The following is a 13,334-nucleotide window of genomic DNA, read 5'->3' as shown; positions in this document are numbered from 1 at the left end:
ATTGTCCCTGTTGCTGCTTCCTTTTTTGAAAAATACATTTTATAATAAAATAGTTACGAGTTTTTACTATGTGCTTGGTGCTACAATACATCTTTTACATACCTGTTTTACTTGATTCTCACAAGCTTATGAAGCAGGCATACATTTATTTGAAAATCAGGGAGAGAGAGAGAGAGAAAGAATCTTCCATCCTCTGGTTGCCTTCCCAAATGGCTACAAAGGCCATTATTGGGACAGGCTGAAGCCAGGAGCTGCATTTATTGAGGCTCCCATATGGGTGGCAGTGTGTCCAAGCACTTGGGCCATATTCCACTGCTTTTTCCAGGCCATTCAGCAGGGAACTGGATTGGAAGTAGAGCAGCCAGGACATGAACTGGCACTCATATGTGGTGCTGGTATTACCTGATGCCCCAACGCCCCAACACCAGTATCTAAGTCCATTTATAAAACCGTTAAAGAGACTGTGGCTCAGGAACTCTCCCACTGTAACTAAAACCTTGTATCCCAGAGCCTATTATCTGCCTGAAGCCTATGATCTTTTCCACTGTGTTCTTTTGCTTTCTCTGATTGTAACTGGGAAACATTTACTGGGGTGGGGGGCAGAGGGAGGCTAATATGAGATCTAAAAATCTAGTCTTTAATTTAAAAAGGTCATTAAATAAAAATTACAGAAAGGCATTGTTGTGGACGAGGTTCTGCAATGGGCCCCAAAAGACCAGATTAAAAATCAGAAGGGAGGGGTGGGCATTGTGCCACAGTGGCTTAGGCCACCACGTGCGACACCTGTACCCTCTGTGGGGGAGGTCCAGTTCAAGTGCCAGCTACTATGCTTCTGGTCCAGCTTACTGCTAATATGCACCCTCTGGGGCAGCAGATGATGGCTTGGGTTCCTGCTATCCACATGGAAGATCTGGATGGAGTTCCTGGCTCCTGGCTCCAGCCTGGCCCAGCCCCAGCTGTTGTGGGCATTTGGGAAGTGAATCAGCAATGGAAGATCTTTCAATCTCAGTCTCTCCCCCCTCTCTCTGTCACTCTTTAAAATAAATGAATCTTTAAAAAATCAGACTCGAGTCGGTCACAGAGGTTCCACGTCACCAAACCAAAGCTAAGCTATTATCAGGCCTTCTAAGATATATTACAGCCAAATTTCCTAAACATGGTAGCTTCAATTGGCCTAATTCTGCTTCCTTTGGACAGAGACCATTCAATCAAGGAAACTGACTGAATACTGTAGCACATACCTCACTTAGTTCAGGAAAATTGTCTTGTTGGCAGAAGGGGCACTGCCACAGCCCTGTCTCATCGTTGCGGATCGCCTGGTCATAGCTCTCACCCTGTGGACGCCTGTGGGCAATGCCGGTGACGCTGCAGATGATGAGCTTTCCTACAGGAAGGGCAGAGAACAGGAGGGGTGACTCCCACCGGCCTTCAGTGATGAGCATCTCCACTGACCCCTCCCCAGCCCTGACTGCTGACGAGGGAAAGCGAGGCTCCAAGGAGTGAGTCCGTGGAGAGCCCACAGCAGCTTTAGAGGCACAATTTCACCTTGAACTCAGTTTTGACTTCCAACCCAGAGTCCTGCCATCTTTTGAAAAGTTCCCTTGTTTTCCCCACTGACAGTACCAAGTTGCCTTGTTCTGTTGGATCACTGTTTGGCTGGAATATAATAAATGCACCCACCCCAGCATATCCTCCTCCAGCTAAATACACAGGCCCAGTATTTACCAATATAGAAAGTCTCCGGTGTTTCTTTGGTTAACATATTGAAGATCTCCTCTGTGTTCGGAGAGCGGTAGGCTGTCCGGAGGTCCTTATACCGACAGCTCAGCTCTGCCCGGATGTCATAAAGTGTGATGTGTTTGTCACCATAGCCCTGGGGAAGAAGTCCATCAAAAAGAGCCTTGCAACTGCTCCCCAACCCAAATGGGGTCGGGGTCGGGGGTCTCAATGAAAGGAGGAGGCCAGCTGGCTGCGGTCAGGGTTTCTTTTTTCTCCTTCATTTTCCAAAAGTGGCTTCTCATCTATGAACACTGTTCCATGAGAACATGCTTCACAGAACCCCGACATGCACAACAGAGAAATGCAAAGCTGCGCTGTTAGAGGGGAGCCAAGGGCGCCCAGAGGGGACTCTCCCTCGCTGTCACTGACACTCCCTCACCCTCACAGTTAGAGTCATACTCTGAGACTTGCCTGGCTCTGTAACAAGCACCCTGAACACTTCCCCATGAAACCCAGCCAAACGTGGGCGCTTGCTGCCCCCTCCTAACCAGGCCATGGGGGCTAAGATTTCCTGTCCAGCTTTGCACACTGTCACCTACCTGCCTCTCCAGCTCTTCTGCAAAGGCATCCAGGTCCAGGTCCTTGAGACGCTCTGGGTTTTCTAAGATTTCTTCGAGAGCTCCTGCAGGATTGGCATCCTCAGCTGACTCATCATATTCTAAGGCATCCACTGCCATCTTCCTGGCCCATTCATAGGTTTCCGGGTGGACACGAGAACCATCGAGCACTTCAATGTATGAGTCAGTGCTAGAGGAAAGGAAGGGGCAGATATAGAACAAGAAGCTTCTAGTAACAACCCAAATGTTCACCAATGGGGAACTGGTTAAATAAATCAGGGCACCTCCATATGATGGAATACTATACAGCCATTAAAAAGAATGAGGTAGGTCTATGTGTGCTGACATGAAAAGATGGCCACGATATACTGATACGTGAAAAATGCACTGCAAAACACTATGAACCGTATGATCCCATTTTTGCAATAAATGGGTAGTTAGTAAATGCATAGCAAAAATAAAATTTAGAAAAATTGTAGTATACATAAAATTGTTATGGTAGTTATCTCTGGGGGGTGGGATTATGGGGGACTTCCACTTTCTGCATAATATTTCTACATGTTGAATTTTATATAATGAGCTAATATGAATCTTATAATAAGATGAAACAAAGAAGGGGGAAGAAGACCTCTGAGAATTGGCTGCCAGCTGTTTTCCCCCATAAAGCCTTCCCAGGCTGGTCTTGCCCGTGCACTCACATGGACCTATGTTATTCGTGGAGTGTTACAGCAAAGCTGAGTGGAAAATGAAGTTTTAGAACTTGAAGCCTATTTCCCCACTGATTTCCATTACTGAATGAGGAGCTATGAGCCCGTGGAAAAGATCCTCCAAAGACTGAGTTGATAACTTCTGGAGAGGAAGAGGTCAATAGTGAAGTCCAAAGTCCAAATGAATAGAACTTTCTCTCAAAAAACATCATCTCAAAACAGAACAAATCTCTCCCCCTGCCTTATCTCTTCATACCCCCACACTCCTTTTCCATTGCCCCAGCCATTCCCACCCTTATCTGGCCACAGCAAATCACAGCTACAGTTGTAGTAAGTTTGTGTTCACTGAACAAAATCTGCGTTTTCTGTGCTTAATTTATAAACCAAGTTGGTTCTTTTTGTGTTTTGCTCACATGAAAAAAGCTTCACATAATTGAGCTGATCCTTTCCATAGGTCAGGGGCTTTTGATTAAACAAGGGTTCCAAACCATTTCTTTAAAACACTCCTAATTTAAGTGACTTGTGGCCCTTTGTAGCCTTGATTCCCTGATACCCCAAAGCAAAACCCCAGGGAATTCCTCCTGGCTTATCCAGGCAGAGGGCATCACCTGTCCCCCAGGGAAGCCGTGTCAATCTTGAGGAAGCCAGCACAATTCATGAAGACTTTGGGACCCATGTGACACATGGTGACCAGCTGGGTCCGGCTCTCGAGTCGGGTGTTGTTCTGCTTCAGGATCTAGGGGAGAGAGCTGGGGTGAGCCAGAGCAGTCGGCAAGTACCACCTCCCCTGTCTGCTTTCAGGTCTCTGCTACCCACCCACAACAAGAACGGCACTCCTCCCCAATATCTAACTGAGCACTGTACCACAGTATCTACCACTCAAGTAAGTTTAAAAATAAAAAATTATTGACATGTAAAGAGAGAGAGAGAGAGAGACACCTTCAATTCCCTGGTTCACTCTCCAAATGCCTACAACAGTTGAGCCAGGCTGAAGCCAGGAACACAGAACTCAATCTAGGTCTCTCTTGTGGGTGGCAGGGAACCAAGTATTCTTGAGCCATCCCCTGCTACCTCCCAGAGTGCACCAACAGGAAGCTGGATTGGAAGTGGAGCCAAGATGAGCTCAGGCACTCCAGCGTGAGATGCAGGTATCCCAAGTGCCACTGTAACTGACTGCTGTGCTGAAACCGCCAAATACATTTTTCAAAAACTAATTTTTTTTCCCCAAAAGAAAACCAGGCATCTTATATCTGCTGGCTCACTCCCCACATGTCTGCAAGAGCCAGGGCCGTGCCAGGCCAAAGCCAGGATTCTGGAGCTTAATCTGTGTCCCACACATGGGTGGCAGGGACCCAATTACTTGAGCCATCATCTGCTGCCTCAGCACTCTAGTAGGAAGCTAAATTGGAAGCAGAGTAACAGGGACTTGAACGAGGCACTCTGATTTAGGACGCAGGAGTCCCAAGGAGGGACTTAATGGCTTGCCAAGTGCCTGGCTCCCCAATTTCTTTTTAATGAACTACATTATACTCACCAAACACTGCATTCTGGCCTAAAAGTTAATGATAAGATATACACTTCTGCACCCATCTTCAAGAAGAGCATCACTGACACATCCGAAGCCCCCTGCATGCTCTCTCTCCATGAAATCCTTTTCCTTCCCATTGGAAAAAACCCCACTGTCCTTAACTCTGCACTGAACACTGCCTTGTTGTGTTCCCCAGTTTTCGGTCATGGCTGTGGGTATCTTCTCCCGAGCCCTAGATCACAGCAGTGAGGAGCACGGCCTCGGCCTAGGGGTTCTGATGCTGGATTCCTCTCACTAGTACGGTTATTCTGGACCAGCCACTCTACCTCTCGAACCTTGCTCTTCCCCATCTGTCAACCACACACTGACCAAATGTATATACGGATGCAATGAAATGGGCACATTTTTAATTTTTAGACTGAACGAAAGCCTACCTTCAGGAGGTGGGTCCCTTTTCGAGGTCCCAGGCCACAGACATACTGGATCAAGGCCTGGCTGTAAGGGTGGGCAATGGCACGGTTGACATCAACCCCGACCTCATTGACTCGGTTGATGAACTCACAGTATAAGGCGTTGAGTAGCTCTTCTTTCACAACATGCTCCTGTTGACATACAGCAGGCAGGAGTAAGGTTACTGTGCCTCTCTGCCCACCAAGGCCGAACAGTCAAATGCTACTCACCTGCAAGGGGTGAAACTTGAGACAGAGGATGTCTTCATCACTGCTGCACACTTGGGCAAATTCAATCAGAGGGTCCTGGATGCGCCGGGCCAAGGAGACTGCCTGCCGCAGGACTGGAGGGTAATCCCGGAACTCTGCCTAGAGTCAAGCAAGGGTCAGCAGGGCCTTAAAGAACCCTCAGCGCCAACATCAAGAGGAAATCCAATTCATTCTGGCTTGAAGCTATATTCTCTTCTCTGGGACCCCTTTTCCTGGAACCAAGCTAATCTCTGGGGCTCCCAACGTAAATCATAACTGGCGACATCGAAGACTTCTGCATGAGTAATGAACAGGTGCAGTCCTGAGCCCCTAATAACTTTTGTTCCCTATTAAATCTCTCTGGGATATATATAGCACTTCCTGGGCAGGCCCTCAGGGCCCCAGTATTACCTCTGATTTTTTGCTGTTCATATAAAGAATTGCCAACTCGTTGTCAACTAGCTCCACTCCAATAGAAGACAGCTGCTGGCCCTGGTCCAGCTCATGCACAATGCGCTTCACATCTTCAATCAACATCTGGGCGTCCCTGAGGGATGAGGAGTCTTGGTTAATGGATATATTTTCTTAAGGATGGGCAGTCTCATGACTGGGATGGGGGTAGGGAGGAAAGGGCTTTTAAAAAAAAAATTCTTAAAGTTTATATGAAAGGCAGAATTAGAGAGAGAGGAGGAGAGACAGAGAGATTTTTCATATGCTGATCACTCCCTAAATGGCCACCAATGGCCAGGACTGGGCCAGGCCAAAGCCAGGAACCTAGAGCTTCTTCTGGGTCTCCCACGTTCATGCAGGGGCCCAAGCACTTGGGTCATCCTCTGCTGATTTCCCAGGCGCATTTTTTTTAGCAGGGAGATGGAATATAAGTAGAGCAGCTGCGTCTTGAACTGGCACCCATATGGGATGCTGGTGTCACAGGCAGAGACTTAACCCGCTGTGCCACAACACTGGCCTCAGCAAAGGGCTTTAAAGACAAGGAGGAAAAACATCCTCACGGATACCCCCTGGGAATAACATCAACATGCTACATGGGTACATGCCTGTTACAATGGGCACATGCCAGATTCAACAGTAAGACACAAGTGATTTTGGGGTCAGAGCTTTGAACCAGGCCTGGATCAATCCCCTGCCCCCCTACCTGTTCTCTCCTGCAACTGTCACCACATGAGGCTTCTTGTTCAGAAGAAATTTCTTTAGTGTTTCAATGTCTTGAGCCTGGATTGAAAGAAAATTAAAGCTGAATGGCTCTGAGGATGAGGAAGTTTTAAGCGGTTAGTGAGCTATACCCTAAGCAGCTTCAGCTCCTGCAAGACCAGAGGACAGTAAAAACTGCAAGGGTCTTAAGATACTACCTAGTCCAAGCTGCCACCAAGGACCCATTCCCCTCTGCTCTTGGACAGCTGGCTGGCCACCTTGCCTCTGCTCTGTCACTCTACTAGAGCCTCACTCCACACTACCAGCCAGTTGTGGTCTGACAGGAAACTGGTCCCTTTTACTGTGAATCAGAATATGTCTCCCTCTAATATTGAGCCACACATCCTAGTTTTGAACAAGCAAAATAAGGAATTGGTGCCTGCCCTCTTTGGGTGAGGGCCCTTTGAAAAGGTCAACGTGCTGAGTATGTTTCCCAAAGACTTCAGCCTATGGCTTAATTTCCAGCACCTCACATCTGAACATCTGGACACCCTCACAGATTTTGTGGATGTCTATTCTCACAACAGAGTTGAGTTCTGCAGAAGACCTGAGTACAGCAAAATGAGGGAGGCAGTGGTATCACAAAAGAGTACGGCAATCAATGTATTAAGATCGAAAATCAGCCTCATCTGGGCCCAAGGGAACTTCTCGCCATGGACATTCCTATAAACTTCGTGATCTCCATCCATAGTGCTGTTATGTTCTGCTTTCCCAGAAATGCTGCATATCGTTTTGCTTCTTGGGCTGTCTCCAACTTTCAAGTACTCTTAATTTTCTAAGTAGAAGGATTCAATACTTCTGTTATTCTCCTAAATCTGGCTGAGCTATGAGTAAGTGGTCTCTTGCAAAACCATATGCCCAGTGGAGTATGTACCTCAACAAAGCCTTCTCTCCTTTTCAAATATAAAGCTCAGCATTGGACACGATACAGCGCATGCTATCTAAGCAGAACACAAATCAAGGAGCCCAGCCCTCTGACATGGATATAAACACATGTCAATATTTTCTAAGATAATCTTACTTGCAGCTTACACTTAGACTGTGGTCAACCAAATACTTTGGGTCTCATTTACACAAACCATTGCCTGATAGCCCTATTCTGAGATCGTCATCTCCATTTCAAGATTTAAAAAAACTAGATGTTTGTTAAAAAAATTTTTGGGGCTCTGCCAACAAAATTGTAAAATCCCATTAGAATAATAACATGAATCCTAACTCCTTTTCCTTGGAGAAGAGATACAGAAAGGCCACTGCAGGCAAAAAGCTGGCGTCACGCCTCAGTGGCTTTCAGCTCCTGGAACAGTCTGACCCAGATGCTGGTAATAACAGAGGCAATAAAGGCAGGTCCAGAAGCACACAAGGCCTAGGGACTGGCCTCAATCCACAAGTAAATTCTGCACCAGATGACTTGAGTGCCACCTACTGCCCACAGTAGGGATGAGAAGTCAGTGACCACAGCAGAGATGACCAGTCTTGCATGAGACACTGCTTAGACCATAACTTTATTTCTGCTGAATAACGTGTACTCCAGATGTACACTTGGTAGCTTGTGCCAGGCACTTGCCTTTTTTTCCCGCTCTTCCTCTCTCCATGCAGTTCGCCGTTTGGTGAAATGGGGCAGCCGGAGAAAGTCTGTCACTTCTCCTTCACCATTGACCAGAGCACAGAAAACAGGGTGATCTCTGCCAGCCAGACAGAAAAAGAACAGAGCGATAATCAGCAACAGGACTGTGAATAAGAAAAGAATGAAATGAGGAAGACAGAGAAGAGATGGTGCCGGGCAGGCCAGAACAGGCAGTCTACCTGGCAGAGGAGAAAGCAATGCCTAGGACTCGGATGCCCTTCCCTTGGTTCTCATCCATGAAGTCATCATCTTCTTCTACATGCTGATCCGGTCGGTAGGGCGCCACCCTCAACCAGTTGTAGAGCTTTCGGCTGCAGGCCTAGGGAAGCAACACATCAGACACCACGGTTATCAGGCTCACCAACTATGCTAAGGAAATGCAGGCACACAGGTGCAAGGGCGTGCATTCACATGTGTACGTTCCTAGCCCCTGGCAGGCTCACAACCTGAGGGTAGCCCTTGCTTCTGAAACTGAAGAGTACACAGAAGACCGCTTGGACGAGCAGGGGGGAAGGGGCCGGTGGAGTGAAGGCCATGGAGGCGGTCCCCGCGGCCTTGTTCGCACTGCCTCTCACATTACGCTCCTCTTCCCCCTGAGATTCTCTACTAGCTGAGATGATTCCTTAGGAATTCTTTCACTCTAGTCTGGGAAAATCACACAACTAGAGGCAACCAATCTGTTCTCACCTTTATGACATATTCCTTGGCTTCAGACAGCAGCTTGTTCTTGAGCTCCTTGGCCATCTGCACATAGAGAAACTGCTGTAAAGCTCGCTCGATGGCCATGGTGCGCTGTCTGTTCCACTCCTGCACCTGGTGGCTGAACTCATCTCGGTAGTAAAACTGTTTGATCTCTTCAAAATACGTCTGGTCACTGCCATAGCTGAGAAAAGACACAAAGCTGTGATGTCAAGGATGGAGAACAAGTGACAACCAAACGTCCATGAACACTTCAAATAAGCCAGGGACAGTGGCTTGCTCAATTCTGAAACTTGGGTTCACATTCCTGAGGAGCCTTCCCTACAGCAAGTTCCTCAACCAAGCCTTCCCCAAAGATGCCCTGGGCCAGGGCTTTCCTTACCCTTCTACTCCCTTCATATCTATGCTGATGTCGATGGTCAGCAGCCCTTCATCTTCAGCCAGGCCTATCTTGAGGAACTGGTCATCTCTCAGTTCCTTAACAGGCTTGTTCTTTAAGTACTTGAAGGAATAAGCGTAGTGGGCCTCATCCACATCCTGTGGGCATCAAGAAGGAATTATGAGCCTATGCCCAGGCTGCACTCAGCCCTGGGGAGAAAAGCCTGCCTCTCAGCTAAGCAGAAAGCAAGAGACTCAGTTCAGAGAGCTGGGCCACACCTGGAATCCAAGCCCTTCACCCGGCTCACCTTTCTACCTTTCTTGGTGGGGGTTATATTGAGCTTGGCTCTTTCTTGGAAGGTTTGCCTTAGGACCTGCCGGACAAGGGGTTCACGGGCAATCTGTAGGGCTACCATGTAGCGGGCCCCTTCCAGCACAGCTTCTGGAGTAGGGAACTGGCTGTGGGGAAAATGGTGCAGCTGCAGGATGAGGGAGTCTTCTCAGGACCCCTCTGCCACCAGCCACCAGCTGCATGCCTACCTGCACACGTAATCCTTGGCCAGCTCGAGGGGCTCGGCAGGGAACTGCTCTGTCTCATGTCGCTGGTAGCTGTCCCGGAGGTTCTCCCCAAATTGCTCGGGAGTAAGCCCAAACTTTTTGGCTAAACCATCTAACAAAAACAGGAGAGTGAAAGGTAAGACAAGCTGGGCTGACCCACACCTCTTGGCTTTCAGAGTCTAGAGCAGCAATTTTTGGGCACTAGACTAAAGGGACCACACATGAGCGAGACCAGACTGCAGATGAGTAAGAATGGCCAACACTGTGGCCTTGTGGGGTTAAGCTGCTCTTCGCAGTTTAGCATCCCATATGGGATTACTGGCTCGAGTCCCAGTTGCTCCGCTTTCAGTCCAGCTTCCTGCTAATGTGCTTGGGAAAATAAGATAGACCAAGTATGTGAGTCCCTGCCACCCATGTGAGATATCATAAAGTTCCTGGCTCCTGGTTTCAGCTTGGCTCAACCTGGCTGTTGGGGCATGTAGGCAATAAACCCAGAAGACAGAAGATCTTGCTCTGTTTCTCCCTTCCTTTGTTGCTCTAGCTTACAAATAAGTAAATAAATTTTTTAAAAAACAAAAGCAGGGTTTACTGACTGTAAACCCCTGATGGGCTGTTACAAGGCAGAAGAAATAGGATGATTCTCTTTTCGAGCCCAAATTTTTCATTACTCCAGATATTTGGGGAAAGGCTAGACTGTTACGATGGGGCAGGGTTGAGTGGAAGAAGCACACGTGTACGAAGATCATGTATTAGGTGGTTCAGCATTGAACTGGTAATGGATCCAGACATCCTTCTGTCTTCCTATCCACAGTCCTCTTCTTGGATAACAACTCCCCTTGCTGAAGTCTAGAATGCCCAGGTTCCAAAGAAGCTGACTTTTTTTTTTTACCTAGCCCAGCGCTCTGGCAGATGGTGTACATGTCTCGGCGGGAGGCCTGCTTGAGCTCTGGGCCCCTCTGCTCCTCATCTTCTGCCTCCTCACCTTCACCTGAGGAGAAACCAAGTTGTGCTCTAGTTTCCACTCTCTCTCAAGCATCTGACAGAGAGGCAGCCCCAAAGGAAACCCAGCCAAGGGCATCCTGAGCAATGCCACGGCCACCAGCCTCCTGCACTTTCCCAGCACTCACCTTCTTCATCTCCCTCTTCCCTTACACGCTTCAGCTTCTTGCGGCTAGCCTTGGCAGCATTCTGCATCTTGGGGATGTCGCGGCCATAATAAAGCAGGAAGTGGTTGTAGACATCTTTCAATTCATCCATTGACTGTACATCCTTGAGTCTGAAGGAAGGGACATAAGATCTAAGTTGTCACTGGGGAAGGAGTGGACCCCAGTGTTGCCACAAGAGGTCCCAATTCCCAGGAGGCAAGATCCCAACTAAGATGGGTGCCTATATGAGAGAACTTGGAAATGTTTGTGGAGAAAAGGGTAAGTTTATTTGGGAGCCAAAAAAAATTCTTGAAATCTATGCTTAGTTTTTTCTTAAAAAAAAAAAAAAAAAAAAAAGTATTAAAGGTTGGGGCTGGGGGCTCACTTGGTTAATCCGCCTGTGGTGCTGGCATCCCATATGGGCATGGGGTTCTAGTCCCGGTTGCTCCTCTTCCAGTCCAGCTCTCTGCTGTGGCCAGGAGGGCAGTGGAGGATGGCCCAAGTGCTTGGGTGCCTGCACCCACGTGGGAGACCAGGAAGAAGCACCTAGCTCCTGGCTTCGGATCGGCACAGCGCCGGCATAGCAGAAATTTAGGGGGTGAACCAACAGAAAGAAGACCTTTCTCTCTGTCTCCCTCATTGTCTAACTCTGTCTGTCAAATAAATAAATAAAAGAATAAAAAGGTTGGGGCTGGTGCTGTGGCATAGTGGGTAAAGATGCCACCTGCAGTGGCAGCATCCCATATGGGCTCCGGTTCAAGTCCCGGCTGCTCCATTTCTGATCCAGCTCTCAGCTCTGGCCTGGGAAAGCAGTAAAAGATGGCCCAATTCCTGGCCATTGCAGGAATTTAGGGAGTGAAACAGTAGATAGAAGACCTCTTTCTTTCTCTGCCTCTGCCTCTCTGTAACCCTACCTTTCCAATAAATCTTTTTTTTTTTTTTTAGATTTTTAAAAATTATTTATTTATTTGAGAGGTAGAGTTACAGACATTGAGAGGGAGAGACAGACAGAAAGGTCTTCCATCCGCTGATTCACTCCCCAAATGGCCACAACGGCTGGAGCAATGCTGATCCGAAGCCAGGAGCCAGGAGCTTCTTCCCGGTTTCCCATGTGGGTGCAGGGGCCCAAGGGCTCAGGCCATCTTCTATTGCTTTCCCAGAGAGCTGGACTGGAAGAGGAGCAGCCGGGACTAGAACCTGGCACCCATATGGGATGCAAGCACCAAAGGCAGAGGATTAACCTAGTGTGCCACGGCGCCGGCCCCTTTTAATTCATATTTTCATGACCTTTTTGAGTACCCTTGTGTTCTCCAATTACAGACATACAACAGTTCCAGACCATAAATTAACTGAAACCAAGGGATCTTAAAGCAAAGAAGGAATATGTCAAACAAAAATGGTGACTGGTGGCTGTTAGAAATGGAAGCAAAAAGGGAGAAGCCAAGGCAGCAGTTAAGTTCAAAGTCTTGAGATAATCCTTATCCCTCCTCCTCAGCTTCACCTCTCTGACCACTAAAACCCTGTGCTCCTCCCCCCGCCCCCACCTCACTGCAGGCCTACCTGATTCTAATTTTAATTTGGTTTCCCATGTAGCTTTACTACGCGGAATAAACGTATAGACCAGCAGATATGAATATCCAATCCTTTTAACAGTTAATTTGTTAAATAAATCAGTGTTTGTCTTCCATAGAACAATACAGATAACTAAGGTGCATTTGTATCAGAAAAAAATTCCATTTGATGGGTTGACAAGACAGATATCTAAGGGATGAGGCCTGTGCTAACTTTGCAAGGTAGCACTGGACCTGAGGGGCCTGCCTTGGTCTGAGGGCTCCTTGTGATGGAATAAACCCTGCATGGCATGTGCTACCTACCTTTCCATGTCTGTGGTGTCCAGAGCTCGGATGCCATCAGCAAGAGGTTTGTCGGGGTCTGCAGAGATTTGCTCATACTGGTAGGCCTGCATTTTCTCAAACAGCCGTGTTAGGTTCTCTTTACGGATCCTCAGCTGGGTCCACTAGGGCAGGGTAGGGCAGGTGTGAGGCTGGCGTTCAGCTCTGGAGACCCAAGCCTGCTGTTCCTCACCAAGTGAGGAGACCAAGTGTGTAGCTGTGGTGCCCAACTCAGCCCCAGGGCCAAGGAGGCACATTACCTTTTCATCCCATTGCCACACCCTCCAGAGGTCATTGATATGCAACTCAGGCTCCACATACTCCTTTCGGTAGAAGGCTATAAAAGGCACCTAGGGTGGCAAGGAGACTACAGTCACCAGAAGAAAGATATGCACGGGTGTCCTCTGCCAGAGGCTAATAACTTCTTGGATAAAGAGCTCCAGAAAATTCAATGGTCAGAAGCTCAGCCTCTCTCATGCAGCTATCCAGGGCATAGTGCTGGTTCCGATAACAGATAACAATGCTGCAGCCATGGTTATATTGTCCCCTTGATTACCAGG

At 48.0% G+C, this 13,334-nt stretch overlaps 1 protein-coding gene across 1 annotated transcript in view; it reads right to left on the bottom strand.

Moving 5' to 3' along the window:
• Positions 1–13,334, bottom strand: part of SUPT6H (SPT6 homolog, histone chaperone and transcription elongation factor) — a 38,396-nt gene that overhangs the window by 8,349 nt on the left and 16,713 nt on the right. Inside the window, exons 10-27 of the mRNA XM_008271024.5 lie at positions 13,035–13,124; positions 12,757–12,899; positions 10,865–11,013; positions 10,627–10,725; positions 9,720–9,849; positions 9,488–9,638; positions 9,184–9,338; positions 8,790–8,985; positions 8,282–8,421; positions 8,043–8,160; positions 6,423–6,499; positions 5,681–5,816; positions 5,252–5,389; positions 5,006–5,173; positions 3,652–3,779; positions 2,319–2,526; positions 1,726–1,873; positions 1,242–1,384 (exon numbers count right to left, since the gene is read on the bottom strand). Of these exons, the coding sequence (XP_008269246.2) occupies positions 1,242–1,384; positions 1,726–1,873; positions 2,319–2,526; positions 3,652–3,779; positions 5,006–5,173; positions 5,252–5,389; positions 5,681–5,816; positions 6,423–6,499; positions 8,043–8,160; positions 8,282–8,421; positions 8,790–8,985; positions 9,184–9,338; positions 9,488–9,638; positions 9,720–9,849; positions 10,627–10,725; positions 10,865–11,013; positions 12,757–12,899; positions 13,035–13,124 (2,517 nt within the window). The remainder of the gene's footprint in view (positions 1–1,241; positions 1,385–1,725; positions 1,874–2,318; positions 2,527–3,651; positions 3,780–5,005; positions 5,174–5,251; positions 5,390–5,680; positions 5,817–6,422; positions 6,500–8,042; positions 8,161–8,281; positions 8,422–8,789; positions 8,986–9,183; positions 9,339–9,487; positions 9,639–9,719; positions 9,850–10,626; positions 10,726–10,864; positions 11,014–12,756; positions 12,900–13,034; positions 13,125–13,334) is intronic.

This window comes from Oryctolagus cuniculus, chromosome 17 (assembly GCF_051225735.1).
Source record: "Oryctolagus cuniculus isolate XC-2025 breed Fujian yellow rabbit chromosome 17, ASM5122573v1, whole genome shotgun sequence".
Taxonomy (NCBI): domain Eukaryota; kingdom Metazoa; phylum Chordata; class Mammalia; order Lagomorpha; family Leporidae; genus Oryctolagus; species Oryctolagus cuniculus.
This window is presented reverse-complemented; position numbering and strand designations above follow the sequence as displayed.